This window comes from Apodemus sylvaticus, chromosome 12 (assembly GCF_947179515.1).
Source record: "Apodemus sylvaticus chromosome 12, mApoSyl1.1, whole genome shotgun sequence".
NCBI classification, from domain to species: Eukaryota; Metazoa; Chordata; class Mammalia; order Rodentia; family Muridae; genus Apodemus; species Apodemus sylvaticus.
This window is the reverse complement of record NC_067483.1, coordinates 25945226-25969950: the sequence shown is the minus strand read 5'-3', so window position 1 is coordinate 25969950 and position 24725 is coordinate 25945226. Positions and strand designations below refer to the sequence as shown.

The 24725-nt window shown below is 35.0% G+C and overlaps 1 protein-coding gene across 3 annotated transcripts in view; it reads left to right on the top strand.

The window, feature by feature from the left end:
- Ptpn4 (protein tyrosine phosphatase non-receptor type 4) overlaps positions 1 to 24725 on the top strand; it is a 159819-nt gene that overhangs the window by 76581 nt on the left and 58513 nt on the right. For all 3 annotated transcript variants that reach the window (XM_052200080.1, XM_052200078.1, XM_052200079.1), the window contains exons 11-13: positions 10026 to 10089; positions 13948 to 14120; positions 22412 to 22480. In XM_052200080.1, coding sequence (XP_052056040.1) covers positions 10026 to 10089; positions 13948 to 14120; positions 22412 to 22480 — 306 coding nt within the window. The remainder of the gene's footprint in view (positions 1 to 10025; positions 10090 to 13947; positions 14121 to 22411; positions 22481 to 24725) is intronic.

Genomic DNA, 24725 nt, shown 5'->3' with positions numbered 1-24725 from the left:
TTATCTGAAGGATTTTTTATTTCTAAATCATCATCATCTAAATTCTTTTATATCTTCTAATCTTTATCACTTGCATTTATCAATCTCAAACATTTTTCATCAACATTTTTTTCTTAGACCATAGCTTGCTTGGTTGGACTCACCTATGTCTGCTGCTGAGCTGTGTTGCCCCTCTGCTGAGAACGGAGGGGTGGGAGCTAGCTCCTCCACCAGCTCCTGTCGGTTTGCTTCCTCGGGAAACCAAGGGCAGACCTTTAATACAAAATCTAAAAAACTATGTCATTGCTGTTGCCCTAGTTTAATGAAGCATATTGAGCATTGCACAGAAAGCCTAAGGCCATTGCCATTTCCCATCCCCCCTTCTCTGACTTTTACTTTCTGTGAACTTCCTTACTTTTTCCAAGTTCCCTTACCTTTTTGAGCTCTCTTACTTTTTCTGAACTTCCATATCTATGTTTTCCTATGTCTTTTACTCTTGAGAAATACTCACTGCCCAGAGCTCCCTTTTCTTTTTCTGAGCACTCACTATTTCTGTAATGTCCTTCACTTTCTCCTTCATAGTCCAGCCTGATGCTTGCCTCCATTCTATAGGAGCCAGCTGGTCAGTCAATTGAGGAACCACCACTGGGGGAGTGAGGCTGAATATAGGAAAGGCAGAAAGAAGCAGCAAGAGAGAGAATATGGGAGAGCTGCTGGTTAATACCATGCCAGCGAGCAAGAGTATTTTGTGACCAATTCTAGGAAGATAAACAATGACTACAAATGTGTATGTGGCAAGTTTATGGTACATAGTGTCTATGTTTGACTAAGGCTGTTTCCTTCAGGTTTGGACAGTCTCTCAAGGACTTATGTGTAAGCAGAGGAACTCTGCATGGTAAAACACACATCTTAGTTAAAAACAAAGACAGATGTTGGCAGATTCATTCATGATTAATCACAAACAAGAAGTCAGCTCAAGTTAAGTGCAGATGTGCTCCCCAGAAATAAGGAATACAATGAGCAGATTTGTGATCGAGGAAAAAACATTCATTCTAGGCCAAATCCAAGGACGAAGTCTCAGGTTTGCACCATGATAAAGCAAGGACACGTATAACTGTTGCTTTGAACTTATAGTGAGCATATAGAATGAAACATTGCTTTGAACTTAATGTCAACATCCTTTTATAACTTGCCTTTTGTGTAACATTTTATCTATGAGATAATTTTATAAAGAACTTTTGTCTAGAAGGTATGATTCATGGAGAAAAGAAATGAAGTGTGGCTTTTGGGGCTCTCCCCTCCCACCATTTTATATATATATGTAAATGTCTGTCTATGTGTGTACATACATACTTGTGTCCTTGTATGTCTATGTATGTAAGTATGCATGAACACTTGTGAAATTGTGGTTGGGTTTGACCAAAGTGTGTGTGTGTGTGTGTCTGTGTCTTTGTGTCTTTGTCTCTGTGTGTGTGTGTGTGCACACGCGTGCCCGTGCGCGCTTGACTTTCTCCCTTTCTTTTCATAGTTTAGAAAGAGTTAAGGAACTCTTTGTAAGACTCTATCCTAGCCAGTGGAGCGTGGGGGTAGGGTTGAAAATAGTTCAGATAACTATGTTTTTTTTCTTTGTCTCCTGCTGCTGTCAGCAGGAGTTAAATTGTCAGAAGCCTGTGGCTTTTAGCCACAGAATAACAGAGTTAAGGAAGGTAGAAATTGCCAAAGGTAAAGCAATTTTGGCCATGATCAAAGACTCCATAACCACCTTTTTGCTGTCTGCCTCAGTTTATCCTGTGATGGTGGCCCAGCAATTTTTTTCCTAGAGAATATTCAAATATTGTAAGAATACATTGTTTGCTTGTTGTCCTTGCTCTCATTTTCCAAGATGTGTCACCGTTATGATTTATGATTTCTATATCTCAAATCAGTGGAAAAGAGCATCTTAAACTTCTTAAGTGGATAAATTAAATATTATAAAAATTACATTGAGCATATCACTGTGCTTAATGTAGTCAAGGTTATTTAAATGTTTATGTTTTAAATAAAGTGACTTTTAGAGGAAGAAACATTCTAAATTAATTCATGGTATCAATTTGTTTCTTTTGTATATCTCCTAAAATACTTGATTTTTTCCAGTATCATTTTTATTCTTAATAAACTTCCATAATTAGTTACTATAATAATGCCTTGGCAGAATAAAAATTAAAGTATGATAGCTAACCAAAATAAATATTTTAGAAAGCTACCATAATGCTGCTTTTTACAAAAAGCTGTGTATGGTTATACATACCTGTAATCCCAGAACTTTGATAATACAGCACCTTTGAAATATTATTTTACTGAATAAATGCAAATAAATACATGAACTTTGGAAACTCACAGTTTCTTTAAAATTGAAAAAAATGTATTAGGCATTGTGCTCTAGATGAACAAAATGGAGAGACAATGGGAAAGGGGAAGAATGAAATGGGATTTATTAGAGTATCTTACATGCTAGTCTGAACAGTGGCCAGCTGCTTGTTGGAATGGTAGAAAGAAGCCTAGGGTTCCGTCTAAGAACTTCAGTTATTTCTATTCAGTGCTGAGAGCCTGGAAGTTCTCTGAACATATGTTGTGTCTGTATCAGAAGACTGAAGAGCTAGAATGTAATGTGAACACAGAGTAACAGGAGCAGCATCCAGACATTAACTCAGTTCAGGAAAAAGCAGGGGAGGCAGGAGTAGATCCCTCCCCTCTTCACATCTGACTGCTGAGGATGGGTCTTCCCCTTAGTTAAGCCTCTCGTCTTAAGTGATTTTAAATCCAGTGATGCTTAATCTTGATTGACAAGTTAATGGGGGTTAGTATTACCATGGAAACAAGCCTTTATACCTGTCTGTAATTGACTTCTTCCCCCATATGGCTAATTGGGGGAAGATCCTTCCTGGAGGATTGCAGCATTTCATGAGATGGAGTCCTGGACTAAATAGAAAGATTACAAGCATTGCCCTTATCATTTTGTGTTGCCTAACTGTAGACTCAATGTGATGAACTGTCTTGTGTTCCTGCCGCCATGCCTGCCCTGTCTTGTTGAGAGCTGTACTTTCAAACTATGAGCAAAGATAATCCATTCTTAACTTGCTTTTGTTAGGTATTTTGTCACAATAACTGGAGAAATAAGTAATATAGATAATTTATGCCAGGACTGGGGTCATTGCTGTGTTAATCTTGACTATGTGGTTCTTAGGCCCAGGTGGAAATAATTTGTGGGGGAAAGTGCAGAAGAGTTTAGGCATTTGGATCAGAAAAACCCAAAATTCTGTATGTAGAACTTTATGGATCATTGTCATGTAAGTTTGGAATTCCAGAATGCAGAGAACTGTACTGTGGAGGCCTGGCTTGTGACGTTTAAAGAGGAGCAAGGTTCATATGGGAAACTGGGCTAGAGGCCTTTTCTGTTATATTCTAGCAACACAAAACAAACAAAAACCTATCTGACTTTATTTAGCCCATGGGATAACTTATTTGGCAGAGGAAGTTTAAAGGCAGTATAGTATTTACCCTCTATGGCTTGTTGCTTACTCCTCTTCTTCAGGTTACAGTGACTACAAGTAAAAACTGGAGCAGAGAGATATGAAGTACGTAGGTTTGTGAGGAAAGGAGTGTGAGCAAGTACAAAACTACAGAAAAGGCAAGTTTCAAAGCAGCTGTAATCATTAGAGATTTGTATTATTAAAGAGAAACCTTCACACTAACTCAGTAGGAATGGTATCCCAGAAACATTGAAGTTATCTTGTGAAAATGTAAATTCAATAAAAACAAAAAAACGAAACCCATAAACTGAGAATATTAGTCAAGGGGTTCCTTGCTCAATAAACAATTGTGTTAAGAACATGTTTCCCAGGTTCACCACACAGGCTGCAAGTGAGGTCCATCTTGAGCTGGCAACACAACTTGGCACTTTTGTGCTCATGATACTGATGTTGCAGGCATGAAGACTTACTATTGAGGAGGCCATGCTGTCTTGTATAATGGTTCCAGAGATTTGCTAAAGCCAGACAGTATGTGGGAGGTTTGGTGTCCTAGTAAGAAGGCAGTAAGAAGCTACTTCCTGAAGCTGTGCAAGTGAAATCCAAGTTACAGTGCAGACCCCAGGATTTTAGTGTGGACCAAGGGATGCCCACTGAAGGAATACTGTAGGAAATGGAGGGGAACTGGTTCAAGAGTCTGTGTATGCTGCAGGCTGCAGAACTGGAGAGCTCTGACTGCCCAGCCCTCTAAGCCCACATGATTTGAGCCCCAGAAACCTCATATGGAGCTACAGGTTTTGACTGTTTTCCTGGCAGGTTTTCTATCTTGCTTTGTTCTGATCTTTGGAATGAAACTATTAACTTTGTTCCACTGATTGTATGTATCTTGGTTTCTAAATGTATGGGTTCATGGATAAGGATTAACTGAGGCTTGGAAAGATTTTGTGAGCAGTGTTCGAACTGTTAAAGATTATGGGAACACAGAAATAAATATTGGGCATGTCTGTCAAGGAGTTTCTACCTTGGGGTAATAAACAGTGTTTCTCAACTTGTGAGTTGTGACCCCTTTGGCAAACCTCTATCTCTAAAAAATATTTACATTATCATTCATAACTAGTATAATTACAATTATGAAGTAACATAAAAATGATTTCATGGTTGGGGGAGTCACCATCATATGAGGAACTGTATTAAATGGTTGTGGCATTAGGAAACTTGAGAAGTATTGGGCTAATTTAACTGGAAAGACTACCATAAATGCGGGCAGCACAATTCTTTAGGCTGTAATCTTGAACTAAATCAAAAAAAAAAAGAAAGAAAGTTGCACACTGGCATCCATCCTTTTCCTTGCTTCTCACCTGCAGACACAGTGTGACCGTTGTTCTTGCTGCCATGACTTCCCTTCCATGATGGATTGTACCCTCCACCTGTGAGCCAGAATGAACCCCCTTCTTTAGGTTTTGTTGTCAGGTGTATTGTCATAGTAATAAGAAAAGTAGCTAAGAAATACACCAGTCAGGTTGGCACCTCATAATTCTAGTACTTTTTTCTTAGAGATTTATACAGGAGAAACTGAATTCACTTAAAAAAAAAAAGTTTGTTCATAAAATTCAGAGCTACAGTATAAGATAAAATAAAAATCCAATAAAAATGTGCATCAGTTGAGAGGATAAGTTATGGAATATCTATATGGTATAATTCTCAGCATTAGAAAGAAATGGATGATTGAAACACTAAAACACATGGACCCTTCTCTCAAATCACTATACTAAACCCAAAAGAATACATCTTTCTTTATGAAATCCTAGGATATATATATTTTAAAAATTTGGAAGCAGAAGGAAACTTTGTAAGATAAAATGATAAAACAATTACATGATTGCTCTGAAGTGGTTTTGTAGGTAAACAGATTTTGTTTGTTTGTTTGTTTCGAGACAGGGTTTCTCTGTATAGCCCTGGCTGTCCTGGAACTCCCTCTGTAGACCAGGCTGGCCTCGAACTCAGAAATCCGCCTGCCTCTGCCTCCCAGAGCGCTGGGATTACAGGCATACGCCACCATCACCCGGCTGAACAGATTTTTTTAAAGTTCATCGTTCACCTAAAATTGGTAAATTGTATTAAATTCAAATTATATCTCTATAAAGCAGATAAAACTAAAGATCATTTACTGCTTCATCTTACACCTTTGGAGTATTTCCTATGTAGTTGTTACTGTGGCATGTTGAAGGACAAAAACATAATTCTTACCTGTAAGTACAGATAGGACACATACACAGTAGTTTTTATTTTATACTATATATGAATGTCAAAATCATAAATTATAATATAATTTAATGTAATAATTTAAATAATATAATTTAATATACATATAAATTAAAATGCCAGTCATAATGAATTTTCTCTGTGTTTTCAAAGTTCTATATTATATAAATTTTGGGTTTTTTAAACTGTTAATATAAAATAAAAATTCTGGCAAGCTATGTATATTGCTGTGCAAACAGAAAAGAATATACTTTATGGAATATTGAACTGAATTTGAGATGTCTTTTATAGGCTACAGAGAAGGTTTCTCAATTGGAAGGGGACTGAATTTTCAGGAATAACTTCATATATATATACATGCACATGTACATATATGCAGCATTTTATAGTTATACATACTAGAAGTGTGTTTAAAGTTGGGAAATAATACTCATATATCCAAAGCTTTATGCAAGTTGGGTTTAAGAAAACCAAGCAATAGATGCTTACATTGAAATATTATTTAGATTACTTAGAAAATACTCTATAATACAAATTTTAAATGATGTTTTCAATGTTGATATGCTTTATGCAATCCACTGTTAATCTAATCAGTGTTTGTGGTGTGGTTATGGAAGATAGCATTACCAATCTAATTTTGAACCATTTTCTTTACCTACAAAAGATTGTTAGGAACCACTTTCTGTTTCTTGATTAAATAGATGAGATTTAAAGTTGCTACACCTATTAAGCTCATATCAGTGTTTGCTATATCATATTTTTTCAACTAATCTCAACAGTACACAGTACAACAAAACTTATACAAAGATGTTAAGATTGTAAAAAGGGGGCAGAGAATTCAACCTTCCAATCAGACATGTAAGGTGTTCACTATCTTGCTCCCACAACATAGAGAAACAGAATAAAACCAGAAAATCAACAATCCTTGGGTTCTTCTAGGAGTTGGAGACACTAAGTAAACTTCTGCTTTGAGAACTGGAGGTGACTACAGAGACCTGACTATTCAGAGTGATTGAAAGATGGCTGACTGGTTGTTGGGTGGCAGAATCTAGACTGGTTTGAGAAAAAAAAAAAACAACTTCTGAGTATCCCATCTTCTGAGATTCTTCAGGCTTCATGAATTTAAGAACCAGGTGCACTTTCCTGTTCTCATGGTGAGAGCTAAGGTGCACAGGCTAATATGCCATTTTGACTTAATCATAACATGAAACATAATATCAACAAAGGTCATGTGTAATGCCAGGATTACAATTGAAAAACTGCAAGGACAGCAACTTAAAGAGATGAATAGAAGCCCATCGGTAGCAAGAGAACCAGGAGCACGGGCACTAGAAGAACCTAAGTACAGCCTTTGTCCGGTAATTGTGAAGTTTCAGCTAAGGAATGGTTATATGGGTCCTTTCATTTAGTAAGTTGTATCTGGGTTCAGCTGCAAGTTTCTAGAGAATCAAAGTTAAAGGGAGAATCTTGAAAGAAGATTTTGGTAGAGAAATAGTTTAAGAGTTGCATGGTACTTGTCTTTAGATAATTGTTCAAAGAAAAAAGCCTTATAATTTAGTCTATACTTTTATTTTAGAAGCAAGAGAAAACTAGATTTCTCTCAAACAGAAATTAAAGGAATCTTTTACTAGTTAGCCTATTTTGTGAGGAATGCTAAACTAAGTTCTTCAGAAAAAACAGCAATCATCCTTGAAATTTAAAGAGGCAGATTATTAAAGTGGGTCTTAAAAGTTTGTTGTGTAATTGATATGCTTTATGAAATCCACTGTTAATCTAATCAATGTTTGTAGTGTGGTTATGGAACATAGCATTACCAATCTAATTTTGAACCATTTTCCTTACCTACAAAAGATTGTTAGGAACCACTTTCTATCTCTTGTTTTGCCTCTTACCACCAGTCCTAATCATATGTATATTCTGGATATTCTCAAATGAAATACTGTGTGTTTGAGTGACTTGTTTAGCATGTTTTGACATTCATATAAAGAGCATATATCAATGCTTTTATTGCTCAGTGATACTATATCCCTTAGGTACATACCATTTTGTTTCACAGCTCATTAATTTTCTTTTGACACTTAAGACTCTAGTGCTCAGGTAGGTACCTTTAATCCTAGCACTTGGGAAGTAGAGTCAGGCAGAGAACTCTGTGAGTTCAAGGCCAGCCTGTTCTACAGAGTGACTTCCAGGACAGCCAAAAATCGCTGTCTCAACAAACAACCCAGTGATACACTGCATGCTTGTAGAGGTGTTGGAAGGGGCATAAACAAAAGAGTGGAGCTTCTGAGTGTGCTAACCTTTCCCCTCAGGCTGGGCTATCACCTTTCCTCCTTATTGGGGGCTCTTTGTTGCATCAATTTTACTATATTCTCCCCACAGTTTATTGTTTGTCTTTTGGCTTAAAACATCTTGGCAGGTATGAAATAATATCCCATCTTAATTTTGCTTTGTATCCTTTTATGACAAATATTGTTGAACATATTTCCATGCACTTGCTATTCTTTCATCTGTCATCTTAGAAATACACAGATGGGACTGAAAATGTATGTGTGTACTATTCACAAGAGATATATATGAAGCATAACAGACAGGCTGGTTTAATTCACTATAAAAGATTAACCAAGGACATGGAAACAAAGAAAAAGCATTATAGCTATTTTAGTATACAAAATGGGCATTAATCATTGCTTGATAAACTACATTTGTGACAGACAGAAGTCATGCAAGTAGACTTTTGCTAGAGATCCTTATCCAGTTGTTGTTGAAAATTGATGTTTTTCTGGCCTTTGTAAAGTGAAGATGACTACAAATTAGGTTTTCTCTCTTATTAATTTAGAAATGAATAACACTTTGTATTTTATTCCTTGTGTGATTTTTTTTTAAATGGTAGATGATGTATACATTTAAAAATATATCTATTTAAAAATTTTCAAATGATTTACTTTCCACAAATATAAGCTGTGTTATACTCAGTCTTTTCACTTTTTAAAAGAAAAACCTCTCTCATATGAGAAAATATATCCATGTTTTATCTCTATGTAGTGAGAACACAAGATGTAATAGTAAAGTAAGATTTTGCTTAGTGTTAGGGCACTTGACTAACGTGTAAAGTTCTGGATTTAATTCCCAGCAGTACAAAGTTCAGACCTAAAACCTCTACTTTAAATGGTTCTGCCTGAGTTACACTTATGTATTTGTCTTCTGAAGTGATTGAAATTTGAGAAGTTATTCTCTGAAAGTACTCACAGTTTTTTAATGGATATGAGTGTGAGTCACAAAAAATCAAAACATAGAATTACTGTGAAAATATTAGAAATGTTAGAAAATTGGGTTCCAAATCATGTTTTACTAAGATTCAGTCTCTTTGGTCTCATGGCCTTTAAGTATCATGGGCTCCAAAGTCTGAGAATCGCTCTTTATATCATTATTACAAGGAACCAAACCATGTTGAGTCATGGAGCATATCATGGAATGTAGAAAAGTTAGTGTTTTATGAATTGCATTTATTTAGGCTAGTGTGGTGGTCACCCAGGAGACAGAGCCAGACAAGACTTGTCTACAGAGTAAGTTCTAGGACAGCCAAGGCTATGTAGTGAGTCTTTGTCTAGAAAAAAAAAACAAAAAACAAAAGTAAGTTATATATGTTTTTAAAAAGGTAATATGTAAGGGTCAGATAAAAGTAGTTATTGTTTTAAGATTAAAATGTTTTACAAAACTCTCAAATTTTATATTTTTCTCTTATGCATGCTTTGTCATATTAAAATACTTAAATGTTATTTATATTTCTGAGATTTTAATCTTTGAAAATTTCTGAAAATAGAAAATTTAAATACATAATTCATGGTAGATATAGTTTAATAATTTTTTTCTCAGTTGAGTACCTAGATTTTCTTTAATTTTATAGTAAGCACCATATGTTTTACTTTATTGTATGTATTAAAGATTATATGATAAAATATGAACATATTAGTACACACTAAACTTAAGACCATGGCCACCCACCTATGTGCACATGTGCACATGCAGAGCACTAAACATATTTGGGGTTATTAATAACAAAAACAGAAATTAAAAAGGTACCATGAAGTTAGGAGTGAATAAAGATGGTGACATCAAAGCGAGTTGGAGCTAATGGTGGATAGATTTATTACTATTCATTTTATAAACATATGAAAATTTCAAAATCTATAATATATAAAAAATACCTATAATTTTCCCAATTTTTGTATATTTTCTTCTTTAGCAGTATTTTGAATACTCCAATTCTCTTTTATGCAGGTTGAAGATTGTAAAAATTTCTTTTAAATGCAAACAGTTTTTTATTCAACTTAGAAAAGAATTGGTGAGTATTGATTAACAATTATTGATAAAAATGAAATATTTTAAAATTGCTTAGTCATAGGTGGGGGGAGATGATTCAATTTGTATAGTGCTTCTAGAAGTGCAAGGACTTGAGTGTGATGCTTAGAGACCAAGTAGAAAAGCTGGACTATTAATTGTGGCAATGAGGAGGCAGACACAGGGTGATCCCTTCAACTCCCAGGGCAATGAGAGACTCTTTCTCCAAAAGTAAGGAGACATTCCTGAGAAATACCACCTGAGGTGATCTTCTAGCTTCTTAGCACATATGTATGTGCACCCACAGCTCCATGAGCACACACTGATTTTAAAAACATTTAAAACTTTGTGTCACTGTGAACAAAAGTACAGTACATACTTGTAAGGTTTTTCTTCATACTACATCAGTAATACTTCCTTTCATAGAAAGCTCACTTCAGTTTGAGAGTGCTGAAGATGTAGTTTATATCCTGTATCAAAGTGTTGGTATAGTGTTATAACAACTTCCTCTTGTAAATTATTTTACTACTTGATCAAATTAAACTAGCTTTGCCTGGTGTGGTGACATAAGCCTGTAATCCCAAGCATATAGAAATAATGGTTTAGGGCGAGATCCTAGCAGAAATCATATGCGTATTTACAGACTGCAAGAAAACTAACCTTGTTCTTTGGTTTATATTAAATTTTTATAAATCTTTGCAAATTGGTACATGTTTCAAGACATATGTCTAAAATTACTTCACAATCTTAAGAATATATTTGAGTTAACTGCAGTATCTGTCTGCTAGAGTATATTTTTCTATTTTGCGACTATGTTTTATCATTTATGTTTACCGAATATGGGAAATTTTTTCAAATAGAATTTTTATTGAAATGAAACTTTGTAGGAGAAAGTACATAAACCATAATTTTATCAAGTATATAACTTGATAAACTCAGATTACTATGTAGAGCATGATAGAGCCCTATTGCTATTGGATCTATTGTGCACTTCTAGTAGCTAACCTTTCCAACAGATAAGCAGCATTATTCTCACTTGTTCTACAACGAAATCGTTGAGATATGTTGTGAAGTTTAAAAAGTGAAGCCATTTAGCATGTCCTTTTGTACTTCCTTCTTTTCTTTAACAATATGCAATTTATATTGTACTAACATCAATGATATTGTGTGGTTTGTTCCTTAATGTGATATTCCACTACATGTATATGACATAAACTAGCAGTTTAGTCTTCTGTTAGGGGACAGTTTTACTATTTCCCAGTGGGGGGGATATTTTGACTAATACTGGTACTGAACATTCTTATGTATGTATGTGTCTTTGTAGTTGTGTGTGTGTGTGTGTGTGTGTTTGTGTAAATTTCATTTAATATTCAGAAAAGAATATATAATAAATCTTGTTATCTAGAAACTAGAGAATAGGGGCTGGAGAGATGTCTCAGTGATTAAGAGACTTCTAGAGGTCCTGAGTTCAATTCCCAGCAACCACATGGTGACTCTCAACCATCTGTAATAGGATGTAATGCCCTCTTGTGTGTATGAGACAGCTACAGTGTATTCATATAACTAAAATAAATCTTTAAAAAATACCCTATAGAATAGATAATTTACTGGAATAACTATAGAGTGTTGAAAAAGGAAACACTATTAAGTTACCTGATTGCGGTGAATGTGTTGTCATTAACAGTAATAACAAGAGTTATGAAATGTAACATTTTTTGAAAATAGTGTATGTGTTTGGTAATGTGTGAACCATTTTTAGTATTTACTTCTCATAATTATTCTCTGAGAGATTGTTTCAGTTAGCACTATGTTTACCTGTAGATATAGCATCATCAAAAAACTTGCAAGAGATTAAAGACCACATACAGATGTATTTTGCAGAAGGTCACATTGCCAATGTTTTCTCTATTAAATATTTGTTTTTACCTATTCAAAGTTATAGGCAGGTACAGTGATGCATACTTGTAATCCTTGTGCTCAGAAGGCATAGACAGGAGGTTACCTTCTTGTTTAAGGTTATATCCCTGGTTAACAATGATGTTTCAGACCAGGCAGAGCTACATAGCAAGACATTATGAGAAAACTGCAGCAGCAGATACAAACTTTAACTTGTTATACTTAACCTCTTAAGACACTTTAAGTCCATTGTTCACAAATTAGAAAGAATGTCATTACATTTTAAATACAATTACAGTGTCAAAAGAACATGCAGAGTGTTTGAAACAATGGTTTTAATAGGGAGGCCACATATTAGACAGTGTACACACACTGAAAAAACTTACTGTATTATACTGTCTGGTAAGGTATTCTGTCATCTTATATAATATTTACTGTATATCATACAATATGTAAGCTATTATTGCATATAAACAATAGTTAATGATGCTATTTAGCTTTCTAGTAAACAAGTTATGCTTTAATCATTTTACTTTTTAATATGAAACTACATTCTTATATCTGAACATTTTATCTTGTTTTATTTATGGAAAATATTTTCATGATGAAAATATTCTTGTATAAAACATAGAAGAAGCTCTTAAAGATAATGATTTATTGTTTCAGACATTCATCAAAAGATAGCATTAAGAGTGACATAGCACTGGCTGTATATGCAGTAATATGCCACTCCAGGGCCTTCCTTATATGTGCTATCCAACAGAAAAATATGCCAATGCCTTGAATACCACTTTAGAAGGGACAGTATCTTCATGGTACCCAGATACTTATAAGGCTGAGGCAAGAAGGTTGTGAGTTCAAAATCTACCTTGGCTACATTGTGTGAGGGCCTGCTTCAAAAACTAAAATAAGGTAGGCATGGTGGCCTAAATCTCTAATTCCTACATTGGAAATGCTAAGGTAGCGAGATTGCCACAAATTCAAGGCCAACCTGAGCTGCAGAAGAGGGTCATGCTTTGAAAAAAAAAAAAATCAAGATCCAGTTTGCCATTAAGATGAAGAGATGTTGAACCTTATTAAAGTAATCAAGAAGAGGTACATGTTATAACCAAAATTCAAGACACTGAAATAAGGAAAACTGAAGATAGATGGCGTGGCACATGCTTATAATGCATCACCTGAAAGATTGGTGGTGGGGGAACTGAACATTATAGTGAATTCCTGGCCAGCCTAAGGTACAATGTGAAATGCTTTCTTAGTACACAAATGAGACACAGAACAAAACCAGAAAAATCACTGAAGTTTGTGAGTATATGGAACACACACTATCACTGACAGGAAATACTAACTACCTTAGCTAATATATATATATTCATATGTACACACTAAGAATGCGGATACACAGCATTGCTCTTCTGTCTCTAATTGGGAAATATTAATATCTATAAACAGTAAAGTAGGTAAACTATTGTGTACATGTTACACACTACATATATAATATATACATATTACATGCACACCCACAAACATATATATAGATATATATGATACTTAGGAGATGTGTGCTTTGATATAATATATTTTATGTCAAAAGAAAAACTATTATAATGCTAGTCAATTTTGAATGTGATTTTCATAATGATGCTTGGGGTGATGAGTATTTTTACTTTTAATCAAGGTAGAATTACAAATTGTAGATCTATACAAATTTAATTTGTGGTCCAGGATTTTATTTTGAAGCAGAATTATAGCTAATAATACTTATAAATATTTACTGAAAATAGTAAAAATTTTAAAGTTATTTCTAAGTATGATAGAGATAAATCTTTTTATTTATTTCACTGAGCCTTTGTTAATTAAAATCATTAAAGGACATTAGCATTTGCAAGGCTGGCATAACTCAACTGTCAAAAGTATTATATCCTGACATTTTCCCATTTTCTCTGAATTTTGTCATTTAATACAGCATGAATCTAGAGAAACATTACTGGGATTTAATATGGTGAATTATAGAGCATGTAAAACCTTATGGAAAGCGTGTGTAGAACATCATACATTCTTTCGCCTGGACAGACCACTTCCACCTCAAAAAAACTTTTTTGCACATTATTTTACATTGGGTTCCAAATTCCGGTACTGGTAAGTACCACTTTTATACTATTTGTTTTGTTTTGTTTTCCTTACATTTAGATTAAAGGTCTAGGTTTAGAGAGATGGCTCACAGGTTAGGAGCACTGGCTTCTCTTCTAGAAGGACTCAGGTTTAATTCCTAGCGCCCATATGGCATCTCACAGCTGTGTATAACTCCAGTTCCTGAGAAATCCATCATTCTTTGCTGGCTCACGAGCACTAGGCATGGATATGGTATACAGACATATTGCAGACGAGATATCCTTACACAAAAAGTAAAATTTAAAAATAATTAAAGATATATAGATACAAAGAGTATAATCATGGTTAGTTGCCAGACCTACAAAGTCAAAATTCTCATGGAATTCTTGTCTGTGTATCAGTGTCAGTAAGTCTATGGTATGTTGTGATGCCCACTAGACTTGATAACCTATGCCTTAGGTTGTAATGTAGTTAATTATTTTATAAGAAATTAGCCACATAGTTACTTATTTGCATAGTTATAATCCCAACAGATTTTATAATTCCCAATGCATTTATTACTTACATGAAAATTTTTCTATAAGATATATTCACATTTCTTTTGTAAAAACCAAGATATATTTTACATAGTATAAAATTTTTTTGTTTAAAAAATCCACAGTTTAGCATTTTTTGGAGCTATCCCACCTAAAAGTTCACAGCAACCATTATGCAAATAGGCAAAAAGTTGAATTTGTTGCATAATATTCCCAGATCCCAACATTTTCCTATATTATCTTCATTTTCTCTATAATACAGCATAAATTTTGAGAAATAACTTTAGCTAAAATTATCCCTTAAATTTTTCTCTTTATTTTATGTATATATTTTTTTCCTGCATGTATATCTAGATGTACATCATGTGTGTGCAATGCCCATGATGCCAGAAGAGACCCCCTGTGTTTGAATTTAGAGACAGGAGTGCTAGTATGGGTGCTGGGAATCAAATGTGGGTCCTTTAGAAGAGCAGGCAGTATTCTAAACTGCTGGGCCCTCTCTCTAGTCCGCCTAAATTTGTTTGACTTGTTCTCTTTAAGTTTTTTTACTGATACATAATCAGGCCTAACAGTGTGGCCTTTGATATATATATGCAGTATGTAATCACCAGATATATCCACAGCTTCAGATGTACATCATGTCTTTGTGTTTGGAATGTTAACTCTCTCAACTACGTAATTGGAACTTTACAATTAACTGCTAATTACAGTTACTCTCCTGTGCTATAGAATATGAGAAATTATTTTACCTATTCAGCTGTGCCTTTTGGCATTTGTTGATTTTTTTTTCAAACAAATGCAACAATTTTTGGGAAATAATTATTTGTAGATACCCTGATTAGTTTTATCTGTAGAATTCTAAAATGGCATATAAAAGTTAGTTTTAAAGTAGAATTTATTAATAAAATTCATACAGAAAAAGTTACTGGTGATGTAATAAAACAAATGGTATTCTTTTTTATCTGTTTTTGTGTACAAATAAGATTTTTTTATCTCTGATACTTTATGCTAGATGAAATTGCTAGATGAATAGAAAGATGCATAGATATACCTCCAAAACATTAATAATATAATCTTAACATTTATAAATGCTCAGTTTTTAATACCAGTCAAAACTATATATCACTTAAAATACATGCTTATCATCCTAAAGGGGAAAATGCAAGTATATGAGTTTAATATTATCCATGAAATAGATTGTTTTTTTTTTACTTAAAAAACAATACACAGCAGATTCTTAAGGAACTTGATAACATGTTTTATCAAATCCTTTCTTACTTTTCTAAAAGTAGTGTAAGATGGCACTAATTGTTAACTTAAATTTTAAATATACTGAAGAAGAATGTGTTACGTCAATGGTGACAATCAAGGAAAGGCAGAGACTGCTGGTACCAACTTAGACTCTCAGCAGGGACAGCCCTTTCCAGTGCCCTCTCTGAGTTGGAAGACATTGTATGCCCTAAAGATATTTTTTTAAATATGTTTAATTCTTAAATGACCAGCAGTATAATTATGTGAGGACACACATACAGTTGCATTTAGGCTACAAAGAAATGAATAGTGTACTATAGGACTTTCTTTAGGACCACCAGCTCCTGAATAATAACAGGAGACTTGTATTTATTATGAATGCCTAAGCCTTATAGCTTGGCTTGTTCCCAGCTAGCTCCTAACTTACTAACCCATTTTTTTCTATTCTAAGTTCTGCCTAGTGTCTTGTTAGTTACCTATCCTTCTTAGGCCCAGCCTACTTCTTCCTCTGTACCTCCATGGCAATCCTCCTACATTTGACTCCTTCCCAGGGTCCTATCTCTTCCTAGAAGCCCCACCTATTTCTGCATTTGCTATAGGCTGTCATCGGTGTTTTAATAAACCAATCAGAAGATGAGAGAGGGAATGTTTACAAAATACTGAGACAGGTCATGCTTAACAATACCAAAGTCTAGCCTGTAATCATCTCTGCTTGTTCAGAAGTCAGTATTTGTATAACACAGAGACAGTGTTTACACAGTGCATAAAACATCTCTCCAACAATAAAGTACAGTCACCAACCTCCTGATCCAGGTTTCAGATAAAATGAGGGAAAAAAAAAGCCAAATAGGTTACTCATACCATATACCACCAGGCATGATGAATTTAAATAGAAAAGGCAGCTGAAGAAAATAATTTGGGAAAAAATCACCACTGAAACACAAGGAACTTTCTAGTATATAGATAGTAATTTGAAACCCAAGCCTGTCAACTCTTTTGCATAGTCAACAACATTTCTCAGTGGCAGACACAAGCTGCCATACTGGCTTTTCCTGTGTTCCAGGAGAGTGAACTGAAGTTCTCATGACTGTTTGACAAGCACTTTATTGACATCTTTTCAGTCCTTACTTCCTTTATATACTAAATGCTTAATAGAATTTACCAATTATTTTTCCTGGGCTAGTTTTATTTGAAGAAAACTTTTTTTTTTTTGTTTTTTTGTTTTTTTTGGATTTGGTTTTTGAGACAGGGTTTCTCTGTATAGCCCTGGCTGTCCTGGAAATCACTCTATAGACCAGGCTGGCCTCGAACTCAGAAATCCACCTGCCTCTGCCTCTGCCTCTGCCTCCCAGAGTGCTGGGATCACAGGCGTGCGCCACCACCGCCCAGCTTGAAGTAAACTTTTTAAATAGTACATTTAAATTTTTTACAAGAGAAGCCAATTCAGATTTTTTTCTTTCTGAACAAACAGTGGTAGTTGGTATATTTCATTCCATGTAAATTGTTGGCTTTATTGTCATAAAGTTTCCAATGTCCCTCATTATCTTTTTAGGTCTAAAATCTATAGGGGATGGTACTTTAATTCTTCATTTATATATTTAGTTGATTTGATTTTTTTTGAGGGTTTCTCTGTATAGCCATGAATGTCAGGAATTATTTCTGTAGACCAGGCTGGCTTCAAACTCACAGCGATGAACCTTCTTCTGCCTCCCAAGTGTTAAGATTAAATGTGTGCGCCACTACCGTCTGGCTGCTTCTTTCATTCATGCTTGTATGTTTTGTCTCTTACTCAGTCTTGTTAGAATCTCATCACATTGTATTATTTTAAAATAATCTATATGCCAAGTAAATTTTTCTTCAGACATACGTGGCTCAGTTCTAAAATGAGATGGGTAGGGAAGTGAGTGAAAATATTACATAGCCAGGTTTTGGTTCAAATAAGTTTAGAGCCAACAAAGTAGACATTATTCAGTATGCAGAAATTTCAAGCATTGTAAGATCTCTGAATCAGGAGTTAGAGTGTGACTCTGCTTAAGAGTGCTTGCTGTCTTTGCAGAGGACCTAGATTTGTTTCTCAGCATCCACATGGTGGCTCAGAACTGTCTGTAACTCCAGTTCCAGCGTCCTGGTGTTCTAGAATTAATATGCCTTCTTAGTGAGAAATAACTGTACACTCAGAGTTTAATGGAAGAAAAAGCTCTTAAGCCAGGTGTGGTGGTACATACCTTTAATCCTAGCACTGTGGACATAGAAGCAGGTGGATCTCTGTGAGGTCAAGGCCAACTTGGTCTACAGAGAGTTCCAAGACAGCCCAGGCTCCTCAAAGAAACCTTGTCTCAAAAAACCTAAAAAGGAATGAATGCATGCATGCATGCATGAATGAATGAATGAATGAGTGGGTGGGTGGGTAAGTGAGTGAGTGAGGGAAAGAAGAAAAGAAAGAAAAGAAAAGAAAGGCTTTTACAGGAGTCACATACAAGAAAACCTGTGTATTAAATGTCTGTCAGTCAGTTTATCTGTCATAACTATCTGTTCTACTTTTCTTTCCTAATGAAAGCTATCTGGTCCTTCCAGTGGTTCTTAACTTGTGGGTCAGACAACTTTCACAGGGAGCTCATAGCAGATATTCTGCATATGAAATGTATACATTACTATACATATTTCACTATGAAGTAGCACAACCACAAAAGAATTTTATGGTTGGGATCACCACAACATGTGGAACTGTATTAAAGTGTGGCAGCATTAAGAAGGTTGAGAACCACTGCAGTAGACCCTTACTCTATATCCACCCTCTGTAGTTCTATGGATTATAGCTTGATTATCATTGACTTCATAGCTAACACCGACACAGTTAACACACACCATCTTTGTCTTTCGAGTCTGAGATACCTTACAGGATAAATTTTTTTCTGCTTCCATCCATTCCTCTGCAAATTTCATGATGTCACTTTTTAAAGAACTGAGCAATGCTCCATTGTGTAAATGTACCACACTTTCTTTATGCATTCTTCTGTTAAGGCACATCTAAATTGCCTCCTAATTTTTGGCTATTCTGAAACTTGAAGTTTTTTTTTTCATCATTGATACCTGTTTCTAGCCTCTGAAGGCACTATACAATATTCATAGTACACATGCATAAATATAAACAATAAAATAAAAGTGAAAATACACTTTTATAACTTTTTTTAAATAGTAAAACCAGACCAATTAAATAACAAGAAAATAACTCAAGAAAATAAGATAACTCAAAAAAGTCTTGGTGCAAAGCCCCAAGAATAAAGGGTAAGCCTTTACCAATAGTATTCATCCTCGGCAACTGAGGCGAACTAGGGAAAAGAGGGAAGATGATAGAAGCTTTTTAAAGTTTTTAAAAAGAAGCAGATGAGCAGAAGTATTTGAGTCCCCATGGACAAAATTTTTAAATGTGTCATATTGTACATATCTGCTTTGTGATGTTTTCCTAAACTTTTTCTTCCCTTTTTCAGTGAATAGCAGCTCCTGCTCTTAGCATAAGTACTGGAATCACAGAATAAGATTATGCCTATAATTCTAGACTATTCTAAGTGAATATGTAAGAAGTTTCAGTAGTCTGGAGAGATGGCCCAGAGATTAAGAGCACGAAGACCTAGTACAATTCCTAGCACCCACATGGAAGCTCACAACTGGCTGTAACTCCAGATCCAGAGGATATGACACCCTCACACAGCCATCAAAAAATTTTAAAGAACTTTTAGAATAATTTTTTAAATTAATTAATTTATTTTTTACATTCCATATTTTATCCTCCCCCCCTTCCACCCTCTGCCTTTTCCACATCTCATACCTCTTCCCCACTCCCTGTCTCCATATGGATGTCCCCACCCACTGATCTCCTATCCTCATGGATTGGTAGAATTAACATAATAAAAATAGCCATCCTACCAAAGGCAATCTATAGATTCAATGCAATCCCCATCAAAATCCCAACACTATTCTTCAAAGACATGGAAAGAGCAATTCTCAAATTCATCTGGGAAGGGGAAAAAAAACAAACAAACCCCAGAATAGCAAGAACTTCTGGGGAATCACCATCCCTGACCTCAAGCTGTATTACAGAGCAATGGTGATAAAAATTGCATGGTATTGGTACACTGACAGACTTGTTGATCAGTAGAATAATTTTCATATTTTTGTGATGAGATTTAAAATTGGCTTACATTTCAGTTATTCTTTTCATCATTAATTTCCCTATTACTTGAATTATTGGCAATAAGGTTGTATATATGTCTATATAACAGTTGGTACTTTCTCATTGCCTAAATTCATACTGTCACAATTTGATATTGTAATTGCAACAGATTTTTATTTTAATCTGACTCTTACAGGGTGTCTTATGGACAATATGCAATATAAATCCCCTTTAAACATGAATTGTTCTTGCTTGCTATGGATATTGAATTGTTATTCCAGCCATTTGATCAATAGAGTTGTTGTTTAATCTGCTTCACTGCTATATTAATATATCAGTCAGGAGTGAGAGAAACTCAGAGCTTTTTTTGGTACTTTAAGTAAAATAAAATTAATCCAGAGACTTGGTTACATAGGCATTACAAAACACACACACACACACACACACACACACAAATGGGAGAGTAAGTGGGGAGAGGTTGTTTTTAAGAACCAAGTGTGCACAAGGAATAATGTGTAAGAGCCACATTTGATCTGGATTCCCTGAGCCTAGACAAGTTACTGTGCTTCCGAGACCCTTGCATGGCCAGTCCACTTGGTCCTGGCGCTGTCAGCAGTTCTGCTTCATCCTGCTTTGCATTTCTCTCACTTTTCTGATTTTTCATTTACACATTGTGAAAACATAGCCTAGTAGAAAGCTAAGTAGAAAGGAATGTAGAAAATGGAGTGTGATTACTTACAGCCCCATTATAAATGTAGCAAAGCACAGAATTAGTGCCTGTAACTGTGCACTGCACCTGAGTGTTTTGACATAAGCCATATGTATTTATAGTATCTGTGCTTAATAGTTCTTGTTCTTAGCTTTAGGTTCTGTGCTTATAGTTCTTGTTCTTAGCTTTAGAAAGTATTGGAAGCATCTTTTAATTATTAAAACGTTAATACTCTTGCAAATGAAATAGGAAAGGCAGGATGACAAAAACTGTACATAGTTCTTTCCGTACTGGACATGCCTCATGGAGGGATGTTTCTTACTGGCATGCTTCCTCTGGCTTGCTCAGCTTGCTCTCTTATAGAACCCGAGAACACCAGCCCAAAGGTAGTAAGGAATATTAATGCTATTATTATACTTAAGATGTTGAAATATTATTGAGTAGAAAGTAGAGCTGGGATTATTGACAAAGTTTTTTTTTTTTTGCTTTCTTAACCAACTCTGTTTACATAAATACTTACTGCTCTTCTGTATATCCAAGGGATTAAATGCATTCAAATTAATGAACCTGAACATATGGCCTCCATAGAGGAAATATATATTTTAGGAAATTTCACATTTAAAAATGTATTTTGTTAGCCGGGTGGTGGTGGTGCATGCCTGTAATCCCAGCACTCTGGGAGGCAGAGGCAGGTGGATTTCTGAGTTCGAGGCCAGCCTGGTCTACAGAGTGAGTTCCAGGACCACCCGGGCTGTCTCGAAAAAAACCAAATCCAAAACACCAAAAAAACAAAAAAACAAAAAAAAAAAAAAAGTATTTGGTCATTTTTCTATTAAATATCAGTCATAACATTTATTTCAATATTACCTATATTTGCTGTAGTAATAATGGTATGAAATTATCTTTTGTGGCTTTGAGAACATGTATTTAGCTACTTTTATATACATTAAATATCTGAATTTATAAACGGTTCTAATTTCTATACTAGAAATTTATGTTCATTTACAACTCAGTAAGAGGTTGCCTTTAGAAATTCACTGAGAACTCCCCTTTCCTTAAGACAGTGAGCTGAATACACTGACAACTGTGGAGGCAAGTCAGGAACTCTTCTGCTTACAGAGAGTGCTGGCCACAGTATTTTTGACCTCATTTCTTTCCTGCAGTCAAAAACCTGAAATTTCTTGTATTATGACATGGAAGGAGCTGATGGACGACAGTCTTCATATCTGTAATAGTTAGTAGTAGGAAAGGAAAAAGAAGCTATCCAAATTATCACATAATTGAGGCCCACCATTAGGTTTCAGAGGTTAGCTCACTCTTTTCTGTTAGGGTAGGTCAGGGCCATAGAGCTTGTTTGTACAGGGCACCTCTGACTTTAAGAGAGAGCATTTTAGTAAGGAATCTGTCATCAATCATGTATCTGTTGTCATATATTGGTTTATTAAATTGAGGAACTACTAATTTAGCTTCATCTATTTGGGTGGAACTGGAAAGCAGTCCAATCTTTCTTCTTACTATGTTGCTTTTATTTTTTTTTTCTTGTTAACCACAAATATCTCTTCACTTATAAAATTTTAGTATAATCATGTTCTATATTGTAATTTTATGCTGTAGTCCCCTTTAAGATATTATGCATATTTATATATTTCAGTGGGAGAACTGAAGTCCAGTCAGTTCAATATGGCAAAGAAAAGGCAAATAAAGACAGGGTATTTGCAAGGTAAGTCAATTCTGTTTTAGTATGTGAGGGATTTATTTTGTTTTTTGACATTTGATTTTATGATGTGTGGCAGGGGAGGGGGTGACACACAAGTGTATAAAAGAGAAAAACACAGAGTTCTTTCATTCCATTTGGTAGGTTCAGGGTTGAACTCATATTGTCAGGCTTGGCAGTAGAAACTTTTATTTACCACTGAGCTATTTCACCAGTCCAACAGATTGCTAAATTTTTAAAAGCATTAAAATGATTAGAAATGGGGATTGGATAGCTGACTGAGTAGTCAAAAGATCCAGGTTCAGTTCTTAGCACGTACATGGTAGTACACAACTGCGTCTAACTCCAGTTTGGGGTGTCTGATGCCTGCTTCTGGCCCATGGACATTTGCATGCATGCAGAATGTATGTACATATTCAGATGTACCCACATACACATGAAGTAAACATTTGTTTTCTTTTGTTTTTTTTTTTTTTTTGTTTTTTTTTTTTGAGACAGGGTTTCTCTGTGTAGCCCTGGCTGTCCTGGAACTCAGTCTGTAGACCAGGCTGGCTTGGAGCTCAGAAATCTGCCTGCCTCTGCCTCCCAAGTGCTGGGATTAAAGGCACGTGCTACCACTGCCCAGCAAAATAAACATTTTTTAAAAAAATCATTAGAAATGTTTTCTAAATGATATACTATGTTGAAGAAATGAAAACTAGTTTGTCTAGTGTTCTGCGTATTTTTTTAAAAACATATTACAATAGTTTTGCATAGGCTAAATCATGTATCACTAATACAACTTTTTACTAGAAAGTTACTCTCCTATTGCATTCATTTGAGCAATATAAGGAGTCCTGTTATCTAGCCCATTCATGTAGTTATTAAATCTTGCTATTAAAAGATGCTTTTAAATTGCCTTTAAAACGTATTTAATTTTATTTCATTAGACTTTGTGAGGGCCAGTTTGTGTTTTAGAGACAAAAATGATACAATTTGGGAGAATTTACATTTTTGGGAAAAATAGTTAAGGATAGAGAATGGGTTAGCAAAGTATGGGTTAGACTCCTAGTGACTAATTAGGAGATAATTGCAGTAATCCAAGTAAAAATAATAAAGACCTCAACCAAACATTGATGGAGAATAGGGATAAAATTTGAGGGACCTTTCATAGGCTGCTGGTGCTAGATGGCTAGAGGGACAATGACAGGTGGTTCTTCCTGGTGGAAATTACTTCAAGAGCATAAAGCCTTGAAGAGTTGTATATCTGGCATCTACTGTTGTTGGAAATTTGGAAGCATTTATAAAGATAACAGGAAAATTTTACTTGGTCAAAAATTCAAATGTCTTTTCACCTTTGTATTTCTATAAGAAATAGCTTTGTGTTTGGCTTTTCTTTTTCTCAATTTCCTTCCTCCCAACATGAAAATTGCTCCCTGGGGCTGGAGAAATGGCTCAGAAGTTAAGAGTACAGATTGCTCTTCTGAAGGTTGCTCTTCTAAGTTCTAGATTGCTCTTCTAAGTTCAAATCTCAGCAACCATATGGTGGCTCACAACCATCTGTAAAGAAATCTGACGCCCTCTTCTGGAGTGTCTGAAGATAGCAACAGTGTACTTACATATAATAAATGAATAAATCTTATAAAAAAAGAGAGAGAGAAAAGAAAAATGCTCCCTGTTTCTACCAATTAGTTATAGATCATTTTATTCTAAAATCCTGACAGTTTCAAATGACTTGAACAATTACCATTATCCACAACAACCCCCTACAAACTTTTTGGCATTATTCAAGATTTTTCCTTACCTAGACTCGTGTGTCTCTGTGTGTGTGTCTGTGTGTTTGTCTGGTGACTATCGTGGATACCACTGCTCCAATTAGAAAGTGGTATATTCTGCAAAACAAAGGGGTTTGTTTAGTAAATGTCACTCAGATGTTTCCTGTACAAGTGACCATAAGGTGATTTTACTCTTTGTGGCATTAGTTGTTCTAATTTAGAAAGAATCTGCTCTGGTTTTTTTTTTGTATTGTCTCTTATTTGCAATGCCCCTTATTTTTGAAAATCAAAATATTGTGTTATTTTAATGGTTTTGTACATGCTAGATTTTGTTATACCTGATCTTCATTGTTTTGTTATTCACGACTAAAATGCTAGAAAGTTTGTTGGGAACTGTCTTTGCTTTTTGGTTTGTGGGCCGGGAGGATACAGAGGTTTCTTTTTTAAGGTGCTAGGTTCTCCAATCCCAGGGTCTGACACATGCTAGCCACGTGCTA